The sequence below is a fragment of the Sander lucioperca genome, chromosome 3 (genome assembly GCF_008315115.2).
Source record: "Sander lucioperca isolate FBNREF2018 chromosome 3, SLUC_FBN_1.2, whole genome shotgun sequence".
Classification (NCBI taxonomy): domain Eukaryota; kingdom Metazoa; phylum Chordata; class Actinopteri; order Perciformes; family Percidae; genus Sander; species Sander lucioperca.
Genome location: NC_050175.1, coordinates 2,980,757 through 3,005,060, shown reverse-complemented (window position 1 = coordinate 3,005,060; position 24,304 = coordinate 2,980,757). Strand labels below are relative to the sequence as shown.

The 24,304-nt window shown below is 40.5% G+C and overlaps 1 protein-coding gene across 2 annotated transcripts; it reads right to left on the bottom strand.

Moving 5' to 3' along the window:
- Window positions 1-8,948: 8,948 nt before the first annotated feature.
- chst1 (carbohydrate (keratan sulfate Gal-6) sulfotransferase 1) lies at window positions 8,949-13,228 on the bottom strand. 2 transcript variants are annotated; one of them, XM_031286699.2, is made up of 3 exons: window positions 12,871-13,227; window positions 12,326-12,440; window positions 8,949-11,146 (listed from the first exon to the last, which is right to left on the bottom strand). In XM_031286699.2, the coding sequence occupies exon 3, from the start codon at window positions 11,098-11,100 to the stop codon at window positions 9,814-9,816; it is 1,287 nt and encodes a 428-aa protein (XP_031142559.1). In that variant the 5' UTR covers window positions 11,101-11,146; window positions 12,326-12,440; window positions 12,871-13,227; the 3' UTR covers window positions 8,949-9,813. The 2 variants fall into 2 exon arrangements, with proteins under 2 accessions (XP_031142559.1, XP_031142567.1); XM_031286707.2 differs by lacking the exon at window positions 12,326-12,440 and having other exon boundaries at window positions 12,871-13,228.
- Window positions 13,229-24,304: the final 11,076 nt, after the last annotated feature.

Sequence of the window (24,304 nt, the reverse complement as noted above, 5' to 3'; positions counted from 1 at the left end):
CTTCTTCTTCTGTACTATCTTTGATTGCACTTGCACAGTAGCTCAGATGTAGATCATGTCAGCTAGCTAGCTCCATAGACAGTAAAAGAAAGGCTGTTTCTACAACTTCGGTCAGTTACAAGGCAGGATTAGCTGGGAGACTTCTAAATGAGGGCACACATGTAAGTAGTTCTTTTGTAGATTATGGTGAACTTGTGTGTGTTGTAGCAGTGCTTTGCTATTGATAACAAGGTAGCATGCTAGCGTAAGCATGCTAGTGTTAGCATTACGCTAACGCTACGAGCTAATGGTTGCGGTTAGCCTGCTTGTTTCGGCTTGTGATGTCACAAGCCGTTCAGATTTTGAACAGCTCACCCAGAGACTGAAGGCAGGACACATTCAGAAACCGTATCTCACTCTAAACAGCATGGATGGATTTTTTTCAAAGTTTGTATGTGTGTGGAAGCACCAGAGACACAACATAACACCCCAAATCCCAGAAAAAGTGATTTTTTCATAATATGGGCACTTTAAAAAGCTAAAGGGAAATCAAGGAGCTCACAGTGGTTGGTATTACATGAAGACCTTGGTGAAGATTGTCTGTTAAAACCTGATGAAAGTAATCTTTCTCATGGCTTCCTAGATTCCCTGCAGTGACACTGGTTATAGTTAAGATATAGCACAAAATCAAGGCATTGGTTACATTGAGTTTAATTCTAACGTACTGATGCTTATTCGTCACTTGTCTTCATTTGCCTCAACCATAGATTTTGAGGTCAGAAGTGTGGATTTCGCTAGTTTGGCCATTATTTCTGCCAGTGATGATACCATGTACTTATATATAATTGCTGAGATCTGGGAACACGGAGACATCGCTACTAAAAAGCCCAACAGGTCAAGTAGATAATCAAACAGACTGTAAATAACCAACAGTTACAGTAAACCAAGAAGTTGTTCTGTTATCTGTGATCAACACACACTATGGGTATTCATTTCATTCTTCACCTTTGTCTTCTCCACAAAACAGTGTGGCTAATCTGACGTGGTTCCTGCTCCATCAGATTTATTTTTGCAATGCTGGCACGTTCCTAGATGTCAGCAATTAACTCAAGTGTATTTTGTACTTTATTGCTGAGAGAAATGACGACCAGCAATTTCATTTATGGTAAGGAAAAGCTTGCTTTCATAATAAAATCAAACCATGCTGACTGGTAATAAGAAACCATGTTGTTCTGCGTCAAAGTCACATATTTTGTACGCCTCTAAGAAAAATGCACAAGTTCTGCTAGTTCATGAATGAATAAAGAGCAGCCAGTATCTTAATTTGATTGCAATTCACCAAAAGAGCATTTAGTGTAGGGAGCATCAATATCCTAATTTGATTATCACTCAAAAAACAGCCACAGAGATACAGCTATGAACCAATGCTGTGAGAATATAACATGTACTGTAGCTGAAGACGTGTGAGTTGATGAAAGGATTATTCAGGCTACAACACATCTTCTACCCTAATTACACCACCAGCAGCTCGATCTGAAATCAGGTAGAGAAGACCAATGGATTCATGTTTTTTGCAGTGAAGTGAAGCAATTTCCACTCTTCAGTCATCCAATTTAGATGGTCATAAAACTGCTGTCACATCATCCTGTTTTTAGCTCCCACTTACCCCCAAAAGCTGCATGCTGTGTGACACAGTGCTTAAGACAATTTTGTGATGATACAAAACCTTTCCAGTTTCAATCTGCCACAAGAGCACTCTCCAAGAGGAAACAGGTGCCCTTGTGATGTAGGTGCAGATTTGCCATGAGCGAATATGTGCCACCTTAAATTAACCAAAGGAAGCAGATGATGTTAAAGCTCGAGAGGAAATAACACATCTGCGTAACATATGCTGCTTTGGTCCTGGGAGAACTGTTGGGCAATGTAGGACATGTATTAGACAATGAGTGAAATAGAAAATGTCTGTATATAAGCTTGTATACTGAATGACAATCATTTACACCACAGTCTCATGTACAGTACTGCATATAGTTGTGGTGAATTATGTCACATTCTAACCAACATATCATTGACAAAACTGGTCAGTAAGATTTTAGATAGCATCCTCATGTTTGGTAAAACCTTAAGGTAGCACCATGTGCCTTTTACATGGTCTGATCTGCAGGTGCAATGCAATCATTGTACTTCTTGTCACTAGAGTCTCACTGAGCTGTCTGACTGACAGTCCTCACTCAGTTGAGGTGATGTTAAAGTGCCCATATTATGAAAAAATCACTTTTTCTGGGATTTGGGGTGTTATGTTGTGTCTCTGGTGCTTCCACACACATACAAACTTTGAAAAAAATCCATCCATGCTGTTTAGAGTGAGATACGGTTTCTGAATGTGTCCTGCCTTCAGTCTCTGGGTGAGCTGTTCAAAATCTGAACGGCTTGTGACATCACAAGCCGAAACAAGCAGGCTAACCGCAACCATTAGCTCGTAGCGTTAGCGTAATGCTAACACTAGCATGCTTACGCTAGCATGCTACCTTGTTATCAATAGCAAAGCACTGCTACAACACACACAAGTTCACCATAATCTACAAAAGAACTACTTACATGTGTGCCCTCATTTAGAAGTCTCCCAGCTAATCCTGCCTTGTAACTGACCGAAGTTGTAGAAACAGCCTTTCTTTTACTGTCTATGGAGCTAGCTAGCTGACATGATCTACATCTGAGCTACTGTGCAAGTGCAATCAAAGATAGTACAGAAGAAGAAGAAGAAAAGAGGTCTCACTCTGTAGCTAAAACAGAGACCAGCTGAAAAGAGGATCTGGAGCAGTGAGAGAGAGCGGTGCAGTACAACAAAAATAAGGTGTTTTTTGAAAATTAAACCATGTAAACCTATTCTGGTACAACCTTAAAATACAATTATGAACCTGAAAATGAGCATAATATGGCTGCTTTAACAGACATTTCAAGTATGCTGCAGATTTCACAATAAGAACAAATTAATGAGTAGTAGTAAAAATAATAGACAGGAAAGCCTGTTTAGGATCTCTCTGGAGTATGTAAGCCCAGGTTGTGGGAAGAAAACATAATACCATTCTCTACAAAATGGTGCTATCCATCCAGAAATATTAATCTTTTACAGCCATTTCACTTGGCAGAGACCTTGGAGTTGACAAAGATAGTAACTATAAATATCAAATGAGGGAAGTTTTCATCAACAGATTGAGGTGCAGTAGGAACTAGTATAGATATTTGTAAAATAAAAAAATAAAAATGGAAAAATAAGTGATTTAATGTAATTTTCCAGGTCTTACATGTTACACTGTAGCAGGGGTGACAAATTACATAGTTTTACACAAATTGTTAAGATTGTGCACTCTATTGGCCAATTCTATCAACAGTTTAACAAGATGACAACCCTAAAAAGATAGAGAGAGAAATAGGCCTAAAGACATCAAATGCAAAAAAATATTATAAGAATATAATTTATAACTTACCAATTATTATATACTGTAGTGTGTACTTCCATTATGACATTGCTGGTTGATGCAGCTTATAATATACTAATCTGTGATGTTATAATTCAATTTTTTATATCAAGTATTGTAATTTGGAACAGCCTCAAGGCCTGAAAGGTTGCCAATATGATGAATAAAAAACAACAAAGCCCTATTTATAGTGGATATTGAATACAAATCAAACACATAGACGACACTACTTGTGCCAGTTTTTTCTCCAAAACTGACAGAGTGTAGGTATGTCCCCTTATTTTTTTTAGAGAAACTGACATACTGTACAAGCCTGGCAAAAGATGTGATGCAAAGACAAGGCTAAAATATACCTGCCAGGCTGTACAGGTTTGCAAATAAATCCCGACGAGTGCTTATCTCAGCTAGGATTTATGATAAATACTCTCTTTACCCATATGTAGATGGGAGAAAAAAACATATAGTATCATAAAAAATAGATTAAAAAGAAGACTGTTTGCATTACGTAACTAATGTTTTGAATGAAATAATGTTTTTCAGACCTACATCACTGCCTTCATTCACCACTCCATCACTGGACCCACAGGGCTCTGATTTACAGCTTCAGTGTCTGAGAAAACAAATGTGTGTTTGGTAGTCTAGAGTTTGATCAGGATTTATGCCCTTGGTCAGACATATAAACGCATACCACGTCGTTGCCAAGGTTCAGCCTCTGTCAATGTTGTGCTGAGAATATTACACGTATCCACAGCACATATTTCATATTTGCAAGAGTTATACTGTATCTGTGAATTAAAAAAAAAAAAATCTAAATTGAGATGTTGCTTCTATTCCCAGACCTCTCAGAGCTTCATTTTTGGTGCACTGCTCATACTTGTTTGCTTGTGTGCTTGTGTGCTAATCTCATTTCAGCTTTTCAGGCCAGCCGAAGGGAGAATGTGAACAACGGCAGCTAAGCGAGCGAGCCACAGCTGACCACATTGACGTAAGCTGCACTGACCAGCCTGACCGACACTGCGCGCACATATACACACTCACACACACATCCTCTCACTCACCTATATACCCACATTTCCACGGGGGATTAAACATCAATGGCCCCTCAGTGTGAATGTGTTTGTGTGTGTGTGTGTGTGTGTGTGTGTGTGTGTGTGTGTGTGTGTGTATCTGCATGAGTGTGTGTGTGTGTGTGTGTGTGTGTGTGTGTGAGTGAGTGAGTGAGTGAGTGAGTGAGTGAGTGTGTGGGAGCGAGAAAAACAGAGTAACCTATGCTTGCCAGTTGCAGCTGTAGCTCCTAGCAGTTAAAGGACAGACTGTCATTTTTTTAGTTTCCCCCCCTTCTCATTTAAAAATAACTTCGCTGTGAGATTTCATCCTTTAAGATATTAAATAATAAGTAGTAGTAGTAAAAAATAGGTTAATTTGAAAAGTAATGTATTCAATTATCATTTTACAAGTTAGGATGTTTCATATCAGTGTCAGGTTTTGAAATGTTCCAGGAGCATGCTTCATGCCAAATTAAATGTATCCAGTTGCCAAGCATATGTGTTAGAATTAGCTAATGTTACAAATATGACTTAAAGTTTTGATTTTTCAATCTAACCGCACATTTTTTTTAACCCCGAAGGATAACTGTACCAGTGTGCATATTACAGAGAATATTTCAATTTCTGAAAATTCCATTTCAAAGCTGCTCTGCCCATTAAACCTATCATGGTGCTCTGGCTCTCTACATAATGACCTGGTTGCTACGCCTCTCTTACGCTGACCTGCTGACAGCTTTAATTAAGCGGTCATATTGCTTCTAGCAAAGCCCCGCTCGCTCACCCCCCACTGCCATTTAACCAGCAATCAAATAACAACTTGGACAACCTGCGCAGGAAAGTCGAACAAAACGATCTCATGATTATCACGTGAATAGTTTTGATTGCACTGCTCAACTCTCATTCACAGCTCTGTGCTGGAAAAAACGTCAGCGGGTCACCTCAGCAGCAACTGATTAAATCATCCATGCTGCTCAGATGCACAGTCAAACGGCATCACAAACTATCCACTGATGTGACGTGTTGAGGGGTCAAAGACGATACATGGATATGGACATGGAAATGCTTGCATAACACTCTTTACCTCAGCAACAGTGACAATGACATGTTCAAGCGCCGTAATGCACATGAAAGTTCAGTGAGCTTTTCACATCATAACTAGACTATATCCCACTAAGCAGTGGAAACGCCTGCAAACACTCACAGACTCACACACACAAACAAAGACAAAAGCAAGACGTGAGATGTACCAACAGCACAGATTTTCATCGCACACTTCCTTTTGTTACAGTGATCACTTTTTTCCTGTACTCTCTTCAAGAATATTCGCTTTCTGCAACTTTTGCACACCGAGTAGCTTTAGCTACCAGGACATGTTCAGCTCAGCTCAGTAAAGCGTGGCCACAAAGAAGCAAATGTCTTTCTGCTCTGTCATGCAGTCACACAGGGTCAGATTATTAAGGTCACATTATGAGGGGATAAGAATAAAAAGGCAGAGGGAGACATGGAGGGACAGGGATTTGCTGTACTTTCTTCCAGTGGCTTGTGAACCATATGTTCAGCCCTGGGACTCAATAAACACAACCCAGTCTCACGGCAGTTCGTGAAATGGTCACGTTATTTAATCTATCGATTCGTGCATACGGACACATTTATGTTGTTTTTTTTGTGGTGGTGAGCACGAATTTTTATGTAATGTATTTCAATGGGAAGCATATTTTGTGATCACAGCTCGACTACGGTAGGGAGTAGTATGAAAAGCCGGAAATCCGCATAGGGAAGTTGGTTGGGGTGGTGGATGGGTCAAACAACACAAGACTTTCACCCGGGAGACTGGGGATTGCGTCCCGTGTGTGGCGTTTTATTTCCTCATTGTTCTTTTCCTAAACACAACCGTCCCGTTGTTGTCGCACGTCCCGCAGAGACCACGGGTTGTATCCCGTGTGTGACGTGTCCTTTCCCCGTTCTTCTTTTCCTAAACCCAACCTCCGTATAGATGCTTCCCATTCCGTGCTGAGCACCACGAAACAAAACGAGATGACCGTGTCCGTGTACACGAATTAATAGATTAAAAATAACGTGACAATTTCACGAACTGCCGTGAGACCATGTTGATAAACAACACGAAGGGCTCAGCAAGAGCCCAGAGAAACTCCGACACACTGAGACATGGGAAGCCGGCTGCAAACTGTGTGCCGGGAACAAGGAGCCAAGTTGAGTTTAATTGAGAGCTTCATTTCAAAAGGGGGCATGTTCAGCTAGAATATCGCTCAAATGGAGGACCATTGATGAACTGTCTAATGATGCTACTTGTCATTATTTTACAATAAATAAATGAGATGTAAATGACACAGCAAAAACCCAACCCAGTTTTAGCTTTCAGAGGATGGAGCTGCTGAGACTCGTGAATCAATTAAAGCCCATAAAGAGAGATTTACTGACACATGGACAGGTTAAAAACTGAAAGAATGTCATACATAAGCTTGGAAGCTTTCCATGACCATGTTCCCTTTGCTTTTTCCTTTTTTGTTAAACTGAAAAATGCTGCAGCGCTGGGTGCATATACCTGCATATGATTTCTTTGAGAAATTAAAAGGAATAGTTTGACATTTTTGGGACATATGCTTGTTCACTGTCTGGCGGAGAGTTAGATGAAAGGACTGATACCACTCTCATGTCTGTACAGTAAATATGAAGCTACAGCCAGCAGCCGATTAGCTTACAGGTAGCACAAAGACTGGAAATGGGGAAGCTAGCCAATAGCCTGGCACGTTAACAACATTAAAATGCAGAACTAACACTTTTACGCATCATTTATTCTGTTTTTGTACAGAATAAACAGATATGTGTTTAAAAAGTGAGCTTTAGAAGTGCTGATAGGTGGATTTTGTCACCGCCAGACAGAGTCAGGATAGCTGTTTCCCTCCATTTCCAGTCTGTGTGCTACCTGTAAGCTAATCGGCTACTAACTGTAGCTTCATATTTACTGTAAAGACATGAGAGCGGTATCAATCTTCTCAACTAACTCTCAGCCAGAAAGTGAACAAGCGTATGTCCCAAAATGTAGAATTATTCCTTTAATTGCTCTTACAAATTATAGGTATGTACACATGCCCAGCTTTGCAGCATTTTTCAGTTTTGAAATTAAAAGTATGCCAAGCACATACAAAAGATTCAGAGGTAAAGTGAAAAACAGAGACTGAGCACTGAAGCAAAGCAACAATCCCCTGAGATCTCAGTAAGAAAGGAAGAGGTGGATGATGGAGAAAGCACAGGCAGAGGGAGAAGGAGAGAGAGTTTGCCTCCAGCCTCGGCACAGAGGAGGATCAAAGGTTTGTGCTCTGCATCTCAATGGACATCCGGTAGCCAATACTGATGAGCCCGGTTGTGTGATGCTCTATTCACAGGGTTTATATCTTATGGGTAAACAAGTGCTCATTGCATATCACTCTAAAAGGTGTTTTTACTCTGCATTTAATACGTACATCTGTGTGTTTTGCACATCCTTGACAGTTTCTGTGCTACATAATGCAAACCGGCATTCAATTTAAACTTCTACAGTAACATAAAGAGATTTGTAAACGCTGTACAGTGCACATCCCCGCATTATGCACAACAAGAAGACAAACTAACCACTGCATAAGCAGGTAAACATGCCATCAAATATAAAGCAACTGCGGGAATGTTTACCAGAACATTGCTGTTTGTGCCAGTTGGGGGTCTCAAATCGATACCTATTTTTGCAGCAATAATGGTTTCAGTCCATCAATATCAAACAGCTTATTATATGGTTAATTTGTGCTTGGGTTCAGGAATGTTATGTGAATTAGATAAAAAAAAAACACAAAGCCTGTTTCTGTTCAGAGATAAAAGGAAATAACATTGTGTCCAGTGCTTTGGCAACTGTCCAGTGCGTTCAGCATTATTTTAAGAAGTAGGACAAAAAAAGGACACATTACTTTACATGACTGTGGTGTACTATATTTCAGCCATGACCTTCTACCCTTTACCATTACATCGTTGAAACAGCAAGCCAACTGCCACTATGATGATCAGAGGATTTGTCCCAGATTATGGAAAGTCATTACTGTAATGCTCCTTTTATATGTGATCTAATGTGGGTATTCTTTGTGAACATGTTTGTGTTGTACAGTATAAGCTATCCACTCATCCTGGAGAAATGGGAATCTGCAGTGCTAAATCGGTTCTCCAAAGACACACTGTATCTTCCTCAGTTATGCATCTTTCATGTGGAGGATTAACATAGTAGATCCAACATTAACTGTTAGAAGATGTGTTATTGAATGTGAGAGAGAATGCATGCATTTTTGTTCTGTGATGTTTTCTGTTTGTATACCTTCCCGACGTATCAGGTGACCTAAAAGCAAGGAAATCCTTCACTGTTTAACTGATGAGTTAATGTCCTACCATCAATGGACAACAGTACTGTAGCATAAACATTTTTAATTGAAGACAGAAAAGGCCATTTGTCAATTTCACACTGTAGAATATTTTGCATAAATGAACTCTACAAAAAAAAAAAAAAAAAAAAGAACAAATACAGTTCCTTTTCAGGAAGCTTCAGTGTCTACTTAAAATAGGACGGACGTATTGTATACAGCCATGTTTTTAATGCTGTAGTCATCTGGAAATGTTTTACTGTATTATCTTAATACAGTAATGAAGATTTTAACATTATCTCTCATTAGTGTGTTTGTCTATCACAGATGGACAGATGGTTGTAAATCCTCTAATGAAACACTCGTGACCTCAAGTGGGAAACTGTCCCTTTAACTTGAGAGCCTATTAATTGTCTGCAATTATCCATTGCAAGCGTTGGATCTGTCAGAAGCATCTCTTCTCTTCTCACATGGACAGAAATGGCACAGTGGTAAAGGTTGACTGCGACATTCACTATTTATTGCACAGTAGGGCTTGTACAGTCCAAATTTGCCATCACACTAAAAAAAAACATGTCTGCTTTACCAAAACCCCTCCCAATTCATGTTTTTGAAGGGAAACACTTTACTTTTGTTAAAACAATGGCTTGCATACAATGTCTTGTCTTAGTTCTAGCCATGGAAAAACTAAATAATGAGACATTTGTAAATTAGCTTGTTTAATTAATTTGATGAAAGTGTGCTGTTCTGTAACATTGGGGAATCATCCATAGTCCCCTTGGTGCATTCAAAATCTTTAAAGTTTAGTGCAAATTTGAAGAAACAAAATTACAGAAACAAAACTAACAAACTAAGGAAATAATAAGGCAACAATTATAAATATATCAAAAATAGTCATTAGAACTATCTTTGTTACAAAAAAGGTACAAAGGTTTTGTCCTGTACCAGTGAGAGGGACATATTTTTCAGTTCCTCTACTGATTTCACAGCCTTGTATCCCAGCTGGTGAAGTACTTTTTGACAAACAGTCTGTGTGTATTCTACCATGTCATAAGACAGTTTCAAACGCCAACTCTCTGCGTTAGCTGCCGAGTCCCTCACTGTACCAAACTTATGTTTTGCTGAGGGCTCATTGCTGCCCCGAGTGTTTGCATGTATCCAGTCTTCCACGTTTTTATCCATAGGCAGCCCCAAATAGTCATAGATCTCCTTTGTCTTGAGAAGCGGATTCCTAGCCAAATCCTCATAGCGAACCAACATGTATTTCCCTTTCAGCCAATAGGGATGATTGAGACCAGTCGAAACAGAACTGAGAAAGTCTTCACAGACAACTGTAAGCTGACTCAAGTCTAGATTATAGGGCCTTCGCCCTGTGGCCCTCCAAATACGCCACAGACGATACGTATCCCTGAATGTCTCAATCCGTGATGACAGGATACCACGCGGGTCTCTGACGAGTTGAATCACTTTGATATTCAGCCGTGGGTCTTCCACCAACGCGCGTAGATCTCCAATCTCCGGCACTCGAACAATTTTGATCGCCACGTGCCGTTTCTCGCGGCATGCCTCCGTTGCTAAGGTCATATTCAGAGCCGCACATTTCTTAACACAGTCCCCTTCTTCAACATTCATGTCAGCAGGACCAAAGGCATCACATACAGGTTGCTGGCACAATGCTCGGCTGGCACCACGACGGAACAGTTTATCTGTGGTGTGGTTTGTGGGTGTCGGTTTGATATAGCTCTCCAGGAAATAGAGGTCGCAACCGTACAGGCTACGCAGGAGGTCTCGGCTGGCGCCCAGCATCACACGCCGGTCTGCAGCATTGCGGCTGTGTGACAAACGTGGAATCAGTGTGGTCTGAACATGATAAAGAGGCTCAAACAGGTAGAATACATCCTGGTGCTGGTTGAGCAGCTGGCCGACAAAGGAGGAGCCGCTACGGGTGGTGGCCAGAACCAGGATGTGCGTTTTACGTGTGGCATTGATGGTAAAGTAAGGGTAGTCATCGCAGCTTCCACTGCCTGCTGCTCCCCGCTCAAAGGGAGGTTCTGTCTCCTGGCCCCCCAGTCCACAGTTCTGGGGGCTGGGCAACGGGCACAGCTGGAAAGGCTTGGAGGTGAGTGTCCGGATGGCCGTGTACTGGATGGCAATAGAGGCCAAGGCCAGCAGAATCACTGCCTTCCAGGAACATTGCATGGCTGAACCACTTCATTTAGACACAGCGGTCCATGCCAGGATCTCTCTGTGAACAAATCATGTTTTGTCTTTTTATTCTTTGAAATGATTGTATTTGTTATGCTATCCGTTTTTGTTTTTTTTAGGTCTAACAGTTCTGTAAATATCTTTCTAGCTGTTTCTACCCAGACAAGATGACTTGATGCCCTAAAATGATGATTGATTGTTACACATTTGACACTACAATTAGACACAGTACAGTGGAGAGAGGATACATTTTCAATAAAATGTAATTTGAATATACCAATTAACGATGGAACATCTTGTATTGTGACTGATTTTAGAATGGAGGGTGAGTCATCAGTGGGTTTAAAATACAGGCTATAATTCATTTATGATTCTAGGGACTAAATGCTTTGGTGCTTATGTTGAAGGCAGGGTTGATGATTTACAATACCCTCAATAAGAAAAGAACAAACAGTCTTTATTAAAGATTGCTGTAGCCACGAGACAGGATTATTTAATCATTTAATTTGGCTCCTGTTTCTCCTTCCGGTGCTACGGCCTAATTTTTGAAAATTAAAATAGATAAAGAAGAGAGTTCTTAGCCCTTTAACTTTTGGTTTGTATCCAATTAACTTACACTGACTGGCAAAAACATGTACAGCATTCTATGAGCCCACATCACAGTGGAGTGCAAGCACAACACAGGCTATATCTAAAAATGATAAAACACTTTTTTTTTGTACCAATATTTTAAAATAGCTTTTACCTGAATATTAAAAGAACTATTCTGGTTAAATGTCTGTAGCATGCTTTTTTGAGTTCAAAATGCACCAAAACGTACTATATACTCATTGTTTGGGACACCATATACTTTACCAAGTACACTATACTACAGACTGTAATAGCAGACTGCAGTAGACCCTATACATCCACTCTGGCTCTCTGTTTGCATCTAATTTAAGGGCCCTTATCTAGCCAGATTGGAGAGTCTAAGCATTGTGCTTTATTCCACTTGTTCATCAATTGGAATGGGGGGGGGCAGCCCAGAAAGGTAAACAATAGTTTAAAGCTTCACTGCCAATGTCATGTCAAGGGGAAATAATGCAGCAAGTGAAGAATTAGATAATCACATAGAAAACCTGTCCCATGCAGGATTAGATTTTTGAAATAATACTGTAGCATCACATACTGGGGCCTTGATGCAGGGCGCTTTGATGGTGTAAGTAAAATAAAGGCTCACCATCATCACTTCAGGAGCCATGCACGAGACTTCTAAGGTCCGAAAAAGAAATGATGCATCAGGGTCTCTCTTCTGACTCCAAAGCACAGTGTGAAGGCGACTCTAAAAATAACATCTGAGAAAGAAAAACTAAAATTAAATCCCAGAATTGTTTCATAAAAGCGGATGAAAATCTATTTTCCTCCCACTCTGTTCGTGTGAGGGCGCTGACAGTGTTGATGGTTTGCTTTATAGGCTACTCTAGCAATACAAAATACTGACTTGTATGGCCACCGATAGAAACTCTGACGACTTATGCTCAAAGACAACGTTACTGCTTTCTCCTCATAGACATTTCGAATGAAAAAGCCCACTGTACTGCAGCGGGAACAGGTTAGGCTTTCTGACAGAGATTTTCCGCGATGCAGACATCCTCACCAACACAACAACATACTCTGAACGCATCCCACCAAGTGTTCAAAATAATCACTAAATCCTCTTTAAATCATGCAATTTCATGAAGCACAGTACACTTATGTTGTAAATTCGCACTAACTACGTTATACCTTGTTGGTAGTTGTAGCATTCTCATGATGCGCTGTACGTCCATGAATCACGGCTGGTTTCCTTAGTCCTCAAACGTTTTTCCTCCGTGCGCTTCCTCTCGGGTAGGAGAGAATAAATGCGCCTAGGAGACCTGTATTTTCCATATAACGGTGGGGCGACTCTGAACGGTTAATTGGCGTCAGACGCAGAGAGAAAGATAGAAAAAGTGGTGGCGTAACGTTGATGCGGTTGTGTTATTATGAAGCAGCCAGGCGGTGAGGAAAGCGACAGCCGGGCTCCCCTTAAATGATGCGCAGAGTGTGTGAGGTACACAAGGAACGACTGTCTGGACCACCCCAGACCCCTCCCCCTTTCCACCTGCCTCTCCCACTCTCCTTCTCGGTCTCTCTCTCTGTCATTCTTTTTCTCTCTCTCTCTATCTCCCTCTCTCTCTTTCTCTCTGTCTCTCTCCCTCGCTCTCTCTTCCTCTCTCTCTGTGACACACACACACACACACACACACACACACACACACACACACACACACACACACACACACACACACACTTCACTATCCTCAGTCTCATGCCTGCCACATCACACACTAACAGCCCCCCCCCTCCCTCCCACACACACACACACACACACACACACACACACACACACACACACACACACACACATTCAAGCAATTCAGCTCTTTTCAGCCAGCCAATGTGACAGCTAGTTCACATGATTCCATCAACCCTTTTCAATTTTAATTGTATGCAAATCTTTGATTGTTTTTCATGAACCCACTTTTGGATCCCACGCCCCCCCACCCCCCCTTCATGAATGGAATGGCTCCAGCATATCCTGCAGGTTATTTTGCTCACTTATCTTACATATTATCCCACCTGTCTCATTTGACTTGTGGTGACCGTTTCAGGGATTCTATAGCAGCAAATTTCTCTTCTGATTTTGACGTGAACTCGTCACATCAGCATTACCACATCAGGCTTTACGATTCTGCAAAGTTTTGTTCCGGGCATCTGTAGCTTTAACCCAGTTATTGATACAGGAGTGGGTGGGCCAATAATGAACATGATATGAGTGTGAAAATTGCACACTATCTGAAGTAAGCAAGACTGAAAAGCAAGACAAAAAAGGAAGAGGAGATGGATGCACAAATAAATTACCTCAGATCAGGGGCGGATTTAGTGATTTGGGGGCCCTAGGCAAAAGCTGTCTTGCTTTACTTTTCACCATTTCTGGGAATGTTGGTATTGGCAGTGGTAGAAGAAGTAGGCTACTTAAAACTCTTTTTCTGAAGTAAAATTATAAATAGTAAAACTATTAATACTGCACAATAAAAACCCTGAATTCAAAAATCTCCCACCTACAGGGGAACTATGCAGTTTTTTTTAGCTTAATTTACCTTAACTGAACAGCTTTGGAGTCATTGGAATAGTTATATGACTTTTTTCGGGTTGAATGGTGGTCATCTCGCTTCCCCCTAGCGCCTGTGAGCGGAAAAAACACCGTTGCAACTTTTGACCGGCGGGCCGCCAGCTTCAACATCAGTTAGTATCGCGTGATATCAGGTCTCGCGATGTAACGAATTGCTTTAGGCACTGCACACATACATGCCCCCATCCAGGAACCGGCTAGCTATAAGAACAAGGTAGCGAAGGAGTTTTTCACACTACACGCTGGCAAAAAAGAAGCAGAAAGCTAGGAAAGCATTGTCGGAGGAACAGAGAAAAAGGAAACGGCAGACTGACCGAACAAGTTTTTACACAGTGTTGCCAAATATCTATTCCGAAGCTGTAGGCGGAGTTGTATAGAGAAACCTGTGAGCAAAAAGCAAAGAAATTGCCAAAACTGCCCTTTTAAAAGAGATGTTAAATATGTAGTGCTTGGGGAGTCAGGGGAACTGGACCAAGGGGAATTGGTTCCCCATTTCGCTGGCAGAGGTCAGTTAGATAGTTAAAAAGCTCTGAAGTGGCAAGGTGCCAGAGATACCGAGATTTACTGAGATGCTGAAGGCTCTGGATGTTGACGAGCTGTCGTAGCTGACACGTCACCAATTCCATTTCACACAGACGCTAAATAGCCTTGCAAAGCCAATCTAAATTTTAGCAATCTCAGTTTTCACAGCAAAATTTTAGAATAACTGACTGAGCCTGGCCACCGCAAGCTGGGCCAATCAATAAACACTACGGTGAGTGCTTTAGAGATGATGAATTGAATCTTGAGCCCTCTGAACAACTATTTAAACTATATTAAATGAAATAAAACTGTGCAATGTCAATGTAAAGGACCAGTGCCTGTTTTTTTCCACCATATTTTGAAGCAGTGGTGCAATGGCAGTAGAATAAGAGTCAAATTTGAAAAGTAGTCTCTAGCTTCCCTACACTACTTTTCAAATACTGTATGACTTTAAACTTGGTATAACTGATGTACATTTAATAGAATATGTAGATCCTTTACTTTAATAAAATAGTTATACCAATGAAAGCTACAAGTAAAGGTTCTGAAATCCTGAAAGTACAGAAATATTAGCAAAATGCATTCAGGTATCCTCTCTGAGTGAAAACCATGTATCTCCAAATTGAGTGATTTTGAATTTTTAGACGAACTGAAAGATTACATATTCCTTAATGGTTTGAGGAAATGCTTCTGTTACCTCATCTAAATAATAGGCTAGTAATGACTCCCTTTCAGAGTCTTGTCTTCATTATATTCATGGATTAGTATTACAGATGCATTAATATGTCAGTGGTATTTTAATGTTTCAGCTGGTCGAGGTGGAGAATTTACACTACATACGGCTGGGTCATTTTAACAATACCAATGCATTACACTCTCTACGATTATAATGTTTTTTATGTAAAACCTTAATCCACAAATAAATGCATAGTAACAACTCTGAAACAAATGTGGTGCAGTAAAAAGTGATTCATTTCACTCTAAAATGTAGTGGAGTAGAAGTATAAAATAACATAAAATGGGAAAACCCATGCAGGTATCCTAAAACGGCACAAAAGTACAATACTTGAATACATGTACTTGTTTTCTCTGATGGTGTCAGAGACTATTCCCTGGACAACACAATGTTCGTCTTGGATTTCTTTACATGTTTACAGTCACATTTTTTTGCCCTTCCCTGGATGCTTCCTTGGATTGCTTGTGTATTGTCTTAACCTTGCAGATGAATGGCCCCTGGATAGCAGTGCCACAAGGAGGCTAGCGAAGAAGCAGCTATACAGCTCTGATTCCATGGCTGTCCCCAGAACATTGATGTCAATGAACCCAGCTTGTGGAAGCCTTGTCTAGGGACGCACTCCCACACTGAAGCTGGGCATCTGCTGCAGCGCGATAGCCTTTCAGCGCATTATCACGTAAGGCTATTCTTCTTGAGCATGCTATAAAAGGATTTGTAATAGATTCATAACACGCCAGGCTAAATAATGGTTTGTAGGGGGTGCAGGCTTTGTTCTTCTCTCTGTCATCCTTATGCCAGTATGCACATGGTGACAGAAGCTGGATGTTTGTGTCTGGCCTTTCTTTATAACAACTTGGAACTCTGCGCACAAATATTTCAAGGGATTGTCTAGTTCTTTTTTACAAAATAGAAGGCAGAACACAGAGCTTCTCGAAGTGTGATGCTGCAATTGGTGTTGCATCTGACCACTATGTTTCATTCAATATTACCTTTGCTGTCTTTGCAGTTCCTCTAGTCGGTGTATTTATTTCTCAATGCAGTGAAAAAGGGGTAAATGTAAAGAGAGGTACCTCCAACCACACATTTTGTAAATAATTATGTTTCAACACATATGTGTTCAATTCAATTTAATTTTATTTATAGTATCAAATCATAACAAGAGTTATCTCAAGACACTTGGGGGGTGAGGAAAACTTCCTTTCAGAGAGAAACCTCGGACAGACCCTGGCTCTTGGTAGGCGGTGTCTGATGGTGCCGGTTGTGGGTGTGATGAACAGTGGCAATAATAGTCAAAATAAAGATAATGGAACTATGACTAGAAATAGTAGTTGTAGTAGTTCATGGCGTAGCAGGGCACTGCAGGCCGTTACAGGGTGTAGCAGGGCATAGTAGGACGTAGCAGGACGAAGCAGGACACTGCAGGGCATAGCAGGGCATAGCAGGACGTAGCAGGGCGTAGAAGGATGTAGCAGGGTGTAGCAGGGCGCTGCAGAGCGTAGCAGGGTATAGCAGGGCATAGCAGTGTGCAAAGCAGGACCACGGCGACAGCTGCAACCATGATTTAGGTGCCACCCTAATCCAAGGAAAACTGCGGGGCGAAAAAACATAAGGACTCCAGGGAATAAGCTCCCCAGAGCTAAATTAGTAACAAGCATTTCTGGGACATGGATGCACACAGATGGAAAGAGAGAGGAGAGAGTAGCTCAGTGTGTCAAAGGAAGTCCCCCGGCAGTCTAAAACTATAACAGCATAATTAAGAGTTGGTGCAAGGCAAACCTGAGCCAGTTCTATAAAGTTGGTAGATGAATCTGACTATGAAGAGAAGTAGAGAAGAGAAAGGGTGCCGTGTCTGAAGCTATACACCCTCCCCCACCAGTCTAGGTGAATGATGCAACTCCTCACTCCCTAACTATAAGCTTTATCAAAGAGAAGAGTTTTAAGTTTACTCTTAAATGTGGTGACGGTGTCTGCCTCCTGAACCCAGACTGGGAGCTGGTTCCACAGGAGAGGAGCCTGATAGCTGAAGGCTCTGGCTCCCATCCTACTTTTCGAGACTCTAGGAACCACAAGTAACTCTGCATTCTGGGAGCGCAGTGCTCTAGTGGGACAATAAGGTGCTATGTGCTCTTCAAGATATGATGGTGCTTGACCATTTAGAGCTTCGTAGGTCAGGAGAAGAATTTTAAATTCAATCCTGGATTTTACAGGAAGCCAATGCAGATAAGCTAATACAGGAGAAATATGATCTCTTTTCTCAGTTGTTGTCAGAAGACGGGCTGCAGCATTCTGGATCAGCTGGAGAGTCTTAAGGGACTTATTTGAGCAACCTGATAGTAAGGACTTACAATAGTCCAGCCTGGAAGTAACAAATGCATGCACTAGTTTTTCAGCATCGTTTTAAGACAGGATGTGCCTAATTTTGGCAATGTTACGAAGGTGAAAAAAGGCTGTTGAGGTTTGTTTTAAGTGGCCGTTAAAGGATATATCCTGATCAAAAATAACCCCTAGATTTCTGACAGTATTGCTGGAGGCCAGGGCAATGCCATCCAGAATAGCTATATCTTTAGATAATGAGGTGATAATTGGAGGTGTTTAGGGCCCAGCACAACCTCGGTTTTGTCTGAGTTCAACATCAGAAAACTGTAGGTCATCCATGATTTTATCTTTAATGCATGCTTGAAGTTTAGCTAACTGACTGGTTTCATCTGGCTTGATTGATAGGTATAATTGGGTGTCATCTGCATAACAGTGAAAGTTAATTTAGTGTTTCCTAATAATATTTCCCAGAGGAAGCATATATAATGTTCACATATTTTTCTACAAGATTCATCAACATTATCACAGCTAAGCTTAAAAAACACATTTTAAAAGTAGAATAAAATTCAATAGCAGATGGCTGTCAAAGTAGGCTATTTAAATGTACATTACATACGTTTACATTTTGGACACCAGACAGTACCAGCATGATTTTCCTAGACAGCCACTCACAAGGGAACACAGTTGTTAATTGAGCTGTACATAATGTATGGAAATTAACATTCTTGGCAATTGCTGGGGAAGCTGAATCCAAAAGTCAAATGCCATCAATTATCTCTCTCATGTCGGCCATCCTATTACAGTAAACTGCATCGGATACACTGTAATTCTTACAGACTACCAACATTTCTCATAAATGTCTTATATGTAATGGACATCAGTTTGATACATTTAAAATGTATCAAACTGAATAAAACAATAGATCTCAATTTTGATTTCATGTCAACACTACAGTAGGATAGCTTCAAACCTTCACACAAAATTGTTCTTAAAACAGAGGAACTTGTAAAACAATATTTGGTACCAATTTTAAATTAATTTTAGATTCTTAATGTTGAGCACACAGTTGACATGGTCATACACTCCATAAAAGGGCAAATGAGATACAACCATAGATATCTACATTCCATTTGGAGCTAAAAAAATTACAGGGTTTTAAAGGGATAGTTTGGATATTTTGAAGTGGGGTTGAATGAGGTACTTATCATTTTGTGTAATACCTACAGATGGTGATTGGCACGTCAACAGTTAAGGGAAGCAGGCAGGAGTACCAACACAGAAGCTAAGCACTCTTGTCTCCACATTGAACGGCATTGCTATCATAAACACTCTTTTTAATGTTCTTGTATTTGTGTCTCTTCTAGAAACCGCTGAAAGTCTGATCCAAACAGCTGATCTGTGGCGTATTACAGTGTGCGGAACACTTGCACTTCTGTGTAGGGATACAGTAGTTCTATGGTTGCTGTTGTGTATTGTTTTTTTAAGTGGGCCTTTGTTTAGGTTGCTAAAATAATTGCTGGCCCCCGTACACAAGAGTACATTGATTAGACTTTGTATCGGGATTCCAGTCTGTTTTTTTAAACTGCGGGCATGCCGATTGCCATCTACTGTAGGTAATACACTGACTATGGATAAGTAGGCCACCTCATACAAACCCCACTTAAAATTATCCAAACTATCCCTTTAACTTAAAAGGTAGCCAGCTAAGCTATGGAGGCTGTCTCTAATGGCGATAATACCTCCGATGCTCTGTACTAATTAAAAATTCACCAAAATCACCCAAAGCATGTAAAAATGACCTCAATTTCATAAGCCACAGCCAGCCATGACCACAGCTTTGTGGGGTGTTGGAGAGGTGATGCTTTCTCGTTCCTCTAGAATTTTATCAAACAAGCCAATCAAAGATATCGTAGCAGAGAGCAAGTAGTATTGATTCGTTTAAAAGCTGTTCAATCGTTCTCATCTTCTTGTTTAGTAGAAAGCAAGTCAGGCAAAGGCCTGCATGCTTTGAGTGCGCACATACCAGCTCTCTGTGAGCAGTGCACACCTGACATATAATTCCTGTGCATAACTCCACTGTTTACGCAAGCCACTGTTTTTTTCTCGGACGTCTGAGTTCTCTGTCTGCGTGGCTAACATGCTCATCTTAGCCCTCAGCATCTTTTTAGGTGTTCTCACCTCACTGTACCAACAATACACTCAGTGAGTGCACATGCGACTCTGTCAAACTACAATGATACCACAAATGATAGCTGGTCAAATGATGAAGTAATGACATGTATTTGAATCTAAATAGCAATGATCATTTATAGAAGGTTTCAGATCTTAGATACAAATTGCCTCTACAAAAGAATAGTTGGTTGACTGATTGATAGTGTTTGTTAGTTCCAGTCTCATTTCAGTCATTCTATCCAATATAGCCAAGTTAAAATAATTTAATTTTTATCAATGTTTGTAATTGTGATTTCCAATTACACTTCCAGCACATCACATGTTTTGTGATTTGGATGATGCAATTACTCTATGTTTTGGAAACGAGGACAAAGTGTTCTAATTGCTGCGTGTGTAAGTACGTTTTTTTTTGTTTTAATCAATTGAAATGACAGCTCTAAGTGCCTACTGTGCCATTACATTTGACAAAGAACTATACTTAGGCTTGGTAGATTTTCTTTTTCTTAATCAGAACACTGAGTACTTTGCCAGTTTGTCGTGCTTCTTTATTCTGTTCAGTTGAAGAGAATAGGTTTATGACTACTGTTTGATATTCACCACAAACAAGAACTTCCCAATCTGCATCCCTTACATTGAATATGTAAGTGACCTGAAAAAGCTCCCATCTCATCAGTGCTCCAGCAGCAATGGCACTGCTGGCAGACTGCTTGAAATTCCAACTAGAGGTTGGTCCCTCAGGATGAGCTTTATGCAGTGTACACCCACAGAGCTTTGGCTCTACTGGCTCTTTTGTCAAAGGTCTCTCTTTATCAAATAGACACCATATATCCAGTCTCTCCATCCATATGTATGGAGTAATTTGATAAACGACTTCATAGCCTTGGAAAAATCACAACATGACATTTGAAATATACACACAGCGGATGCACTCATGGAGACACACACAAACACTCCATTTGAAAGTCAGTTTCTACCTATTTCAGGCGGTTATTTAAATCACAGTAAACATAACAAATTATACTTATAAAAGAATACAACTCTTCCCTTTGAAGACAATTGTGTTTGCAAAGTGCTGTGAAGCAAGATCAAGTCTAATTGAAATTGTATCAATGTGAATCAGCTAATTTTTCAGCCGTGGCAGTACAATCAATGATTTATATGTTGCGTAACTGATGATGTTGCAAGCCTGAGTGCCATTAATCACCTTTCCATTATATTAGGGTTTAATGATTATATTTATTTTTGTCTAAATGGACAAATACTGTAAATAAATTTCTCCCAAACCCAAAAAGTAGAGCTTAATGTGATGCTTGTTTTGGGGACTCACATATTTTAATCCAGTACTCACAAACAAGTAAAAACATTATATTTTAGGATTAAGATTTGGTTTTAGGGCTAAGGTTAGAAAGTTTAGATAACTGATCAGGGTTGGACATGCAGCCATTATGACTCCAGAAAAAACTAAGAAATTGGTACTAATTAGTGCACTCACTGATTACCTATTCCTCTTACTATTTAGCATCTCTGTAAAATGTTTACAGAGATGCGTAAAATGTTTAGATGGATGTTGCAGTCATATGTGTGAAATCAAATGTTGGGATCATTGTGGCCTCCCATGATTCACTGCATCAGGCTACAGAAACACCACCCATCCACGCCTCCATAATTAAAAGTAAAACTCAGCACCTAAAATTAAGTTTTTTAGACTTAGAGAGAGAAGAGAGAGTGGATGTAGGTAGAGAAGAGTCAATGCATACATTAATGAAGATCCAATGGGTATTCCAACCTGCTATCAATCTACAAACAACTCAAGGTGGCCAGTGCACACGTTTCTGTGACTGTATTGGAAGCAACATCCTGATCATCAAGTTAGAAATCCTGCACATTTTCATGACAACTCAGTTACCTCATTTAAATATACTCTACAGTCCCACCCTGCCAGGCATTTAAGCCACTTTTAAGGTTGAGTTACTATAGCTAAGTCTCCATTAGCCTTACTCCATCCTTTAGCAGTACCACCACTGCTACACATGCGGAGACCTCCACTTCCTGTAACCAGCTGATACACACTGTACTAATGCTAATACAATCCAAACTGCAATGTCAACAGCAGATTAACGGGAGCTTCAGATGAATCTGGCAAATCTTTATCCTTATCCTATGCCTTTAATCATTTGGTGTGCTGAACATTGGATAGTTGGCTGGCTGGTTCGACTACAGCTGCTGGCTGGATGGTTAGCGGATAGCAGCTGGAACACACAGTAAACTGGGCTAGTACTAAACCCTTCAAAATAAGTACTGGGCTAATTTATTTAAATATTAATCTTGCAATTTCTGTTACAATACACATTTCAGCTTTTTCCCACCATAACATGCTCTTAACTGATCTATCTATAAATTGCAGGAATGTCTGTGTGTCTGTGTGTCTGCTATGCGCATATCTCTCAAACTATTACCCCGATGGATTTCAAACTTGACAGGTGTCTTGCTACGGGCACGGGTAATTCCAGTGCCAAGTGTGACGTTGTTTGGATTAGAAATGCAAAATATATTGTTAAATATATATCGGTAAAAGAAGCACACATTGGCTTTTGCTGCTGGCCACTCCCCCCTCTCACACTGCACACTGCAGCACCAGACACAGAGAGGGTCGAAGAAAGCAGCGGAGCTTTGGCAGCTAAAATGTGAAATACACCTCAGACCCACAAAAATGTTCAAAGTAGCACTAATTTGGACTGTCTTTGACTTTGAATAAAGAAACGACAATTCCCGAATTTAAGGACGTTTCAGAATCCCACACCAGCAAAGCACAACCAGCTACAGACAACACGTGGCAGACAGAGCGCGATGCCACTTATAGGCAGGCTATCTACCTAATAAAGCGAGACGTATCTGTATGTATGTATATGTGTCCGTGTTTGGGGGGAAGGTAACCTGCACATCACACGCAGACGCCACAACAGCGGGCCTTCACAGCGCTGTGCAATGCGAGAAAATCTCATAGTTGAACCAGGCAGACACATCAGTTTTCATCAGACTCACCCTGGGTCGGGTTAATTAAGTCTACTGCTAACTTACAACACTAATAACATTACCATCACCAAAGTACCCCTGCGAATCAAATCCATACTTCACCATTAACCGTCAAGCCACTAAACCTGTATGGAAATGAGCACCTCTGCTGAAGTGTTAAATTCATTAACAATCATACGACACGAGACGTCTCTCTCTCTCTCTCTCTCTCTCTCTCTCTCTCTATGCGCACACACACACACACACACACACACACGCAAAAGTATTTTGGTGACGACAAACGACTTGAAGAACGACGTCCGGTTCTGGTGGTTGATGAACGCAGATAGGTGCTGATTAGCTCTCATAACGGGCCAGGTGGGTAGCGCACTGAATCCATGATGCTAATGTCTGATTACTCCACATTGTCATTGTGATATATTGTGATTACATTTTGAATCTGCCCCGTTCTCTGTCAGGTAAATACAGTAGTACAATGTGTTCCTCTGATAGACGTAGCCTACACTGTATTGTTGGGTTGGGTCTTTGTAAATTATAGAGTGTGGTCTAGACTTACTCTATCTGTAAAGTGTCCTGAGATAACGCTTGTTATGATTTGATAATATAAATAAAATTGAATTGAATAGTAGGCTATACAGTGGAGTTGCATATTAAGTGGTTTGGGGTCCTTCTGTAAGTAATTTTGTGGTACAATTTGGTTTTGAAGAATTCTACAAGCAGCAATACCACAGGCCAAGCAATCTCCCGTTCCAAACAGGCACATTTTCAACGGGCACTGTACTAGTAATTTTTATAACGGATTTTAAAAAGTAAGTGAATTTTAGGTTATTTTTGCTCTGTTTAAGATGCATCAAGCATATGGTTACCAAACTTTAAAATACTCCACAAATGTCTGTAGTTAGATTATCCACTTTCAAAGCATATTTAATTATAACCAAAATCTGAACTGCAACTATTTCTTTAATCTTGAGATGTATTAACATTGGAAATGGTGGAAAAAGTCTGCAAATATCCCCTAAAGGTGTTCTGTGATGGCTATCATGATGGCGACAAACATGACAGAAATAAACATTTATGTATGGGAATAGTTTGACAATTTGGGAAATATTATTGTTCTACAAAGAGTAGGGAGCAATAAGCAATAGCGTCAGATACCGACACACAGGGCACCCTTTAGGGTCTATATCATGGATATAAGACCTGGATACAGCGTTCATTCCTAGAGA

Bases quoted from the DNA above. Each gene is read 5' to 3' on its own strand.
- chst1 (XM_031286707.2), bottom strand. From the start codon at position 11,100: ATGCAATGTTCCTGGAAGGCAGTGATTCTGCTGGCCTTGGCCTCTATT.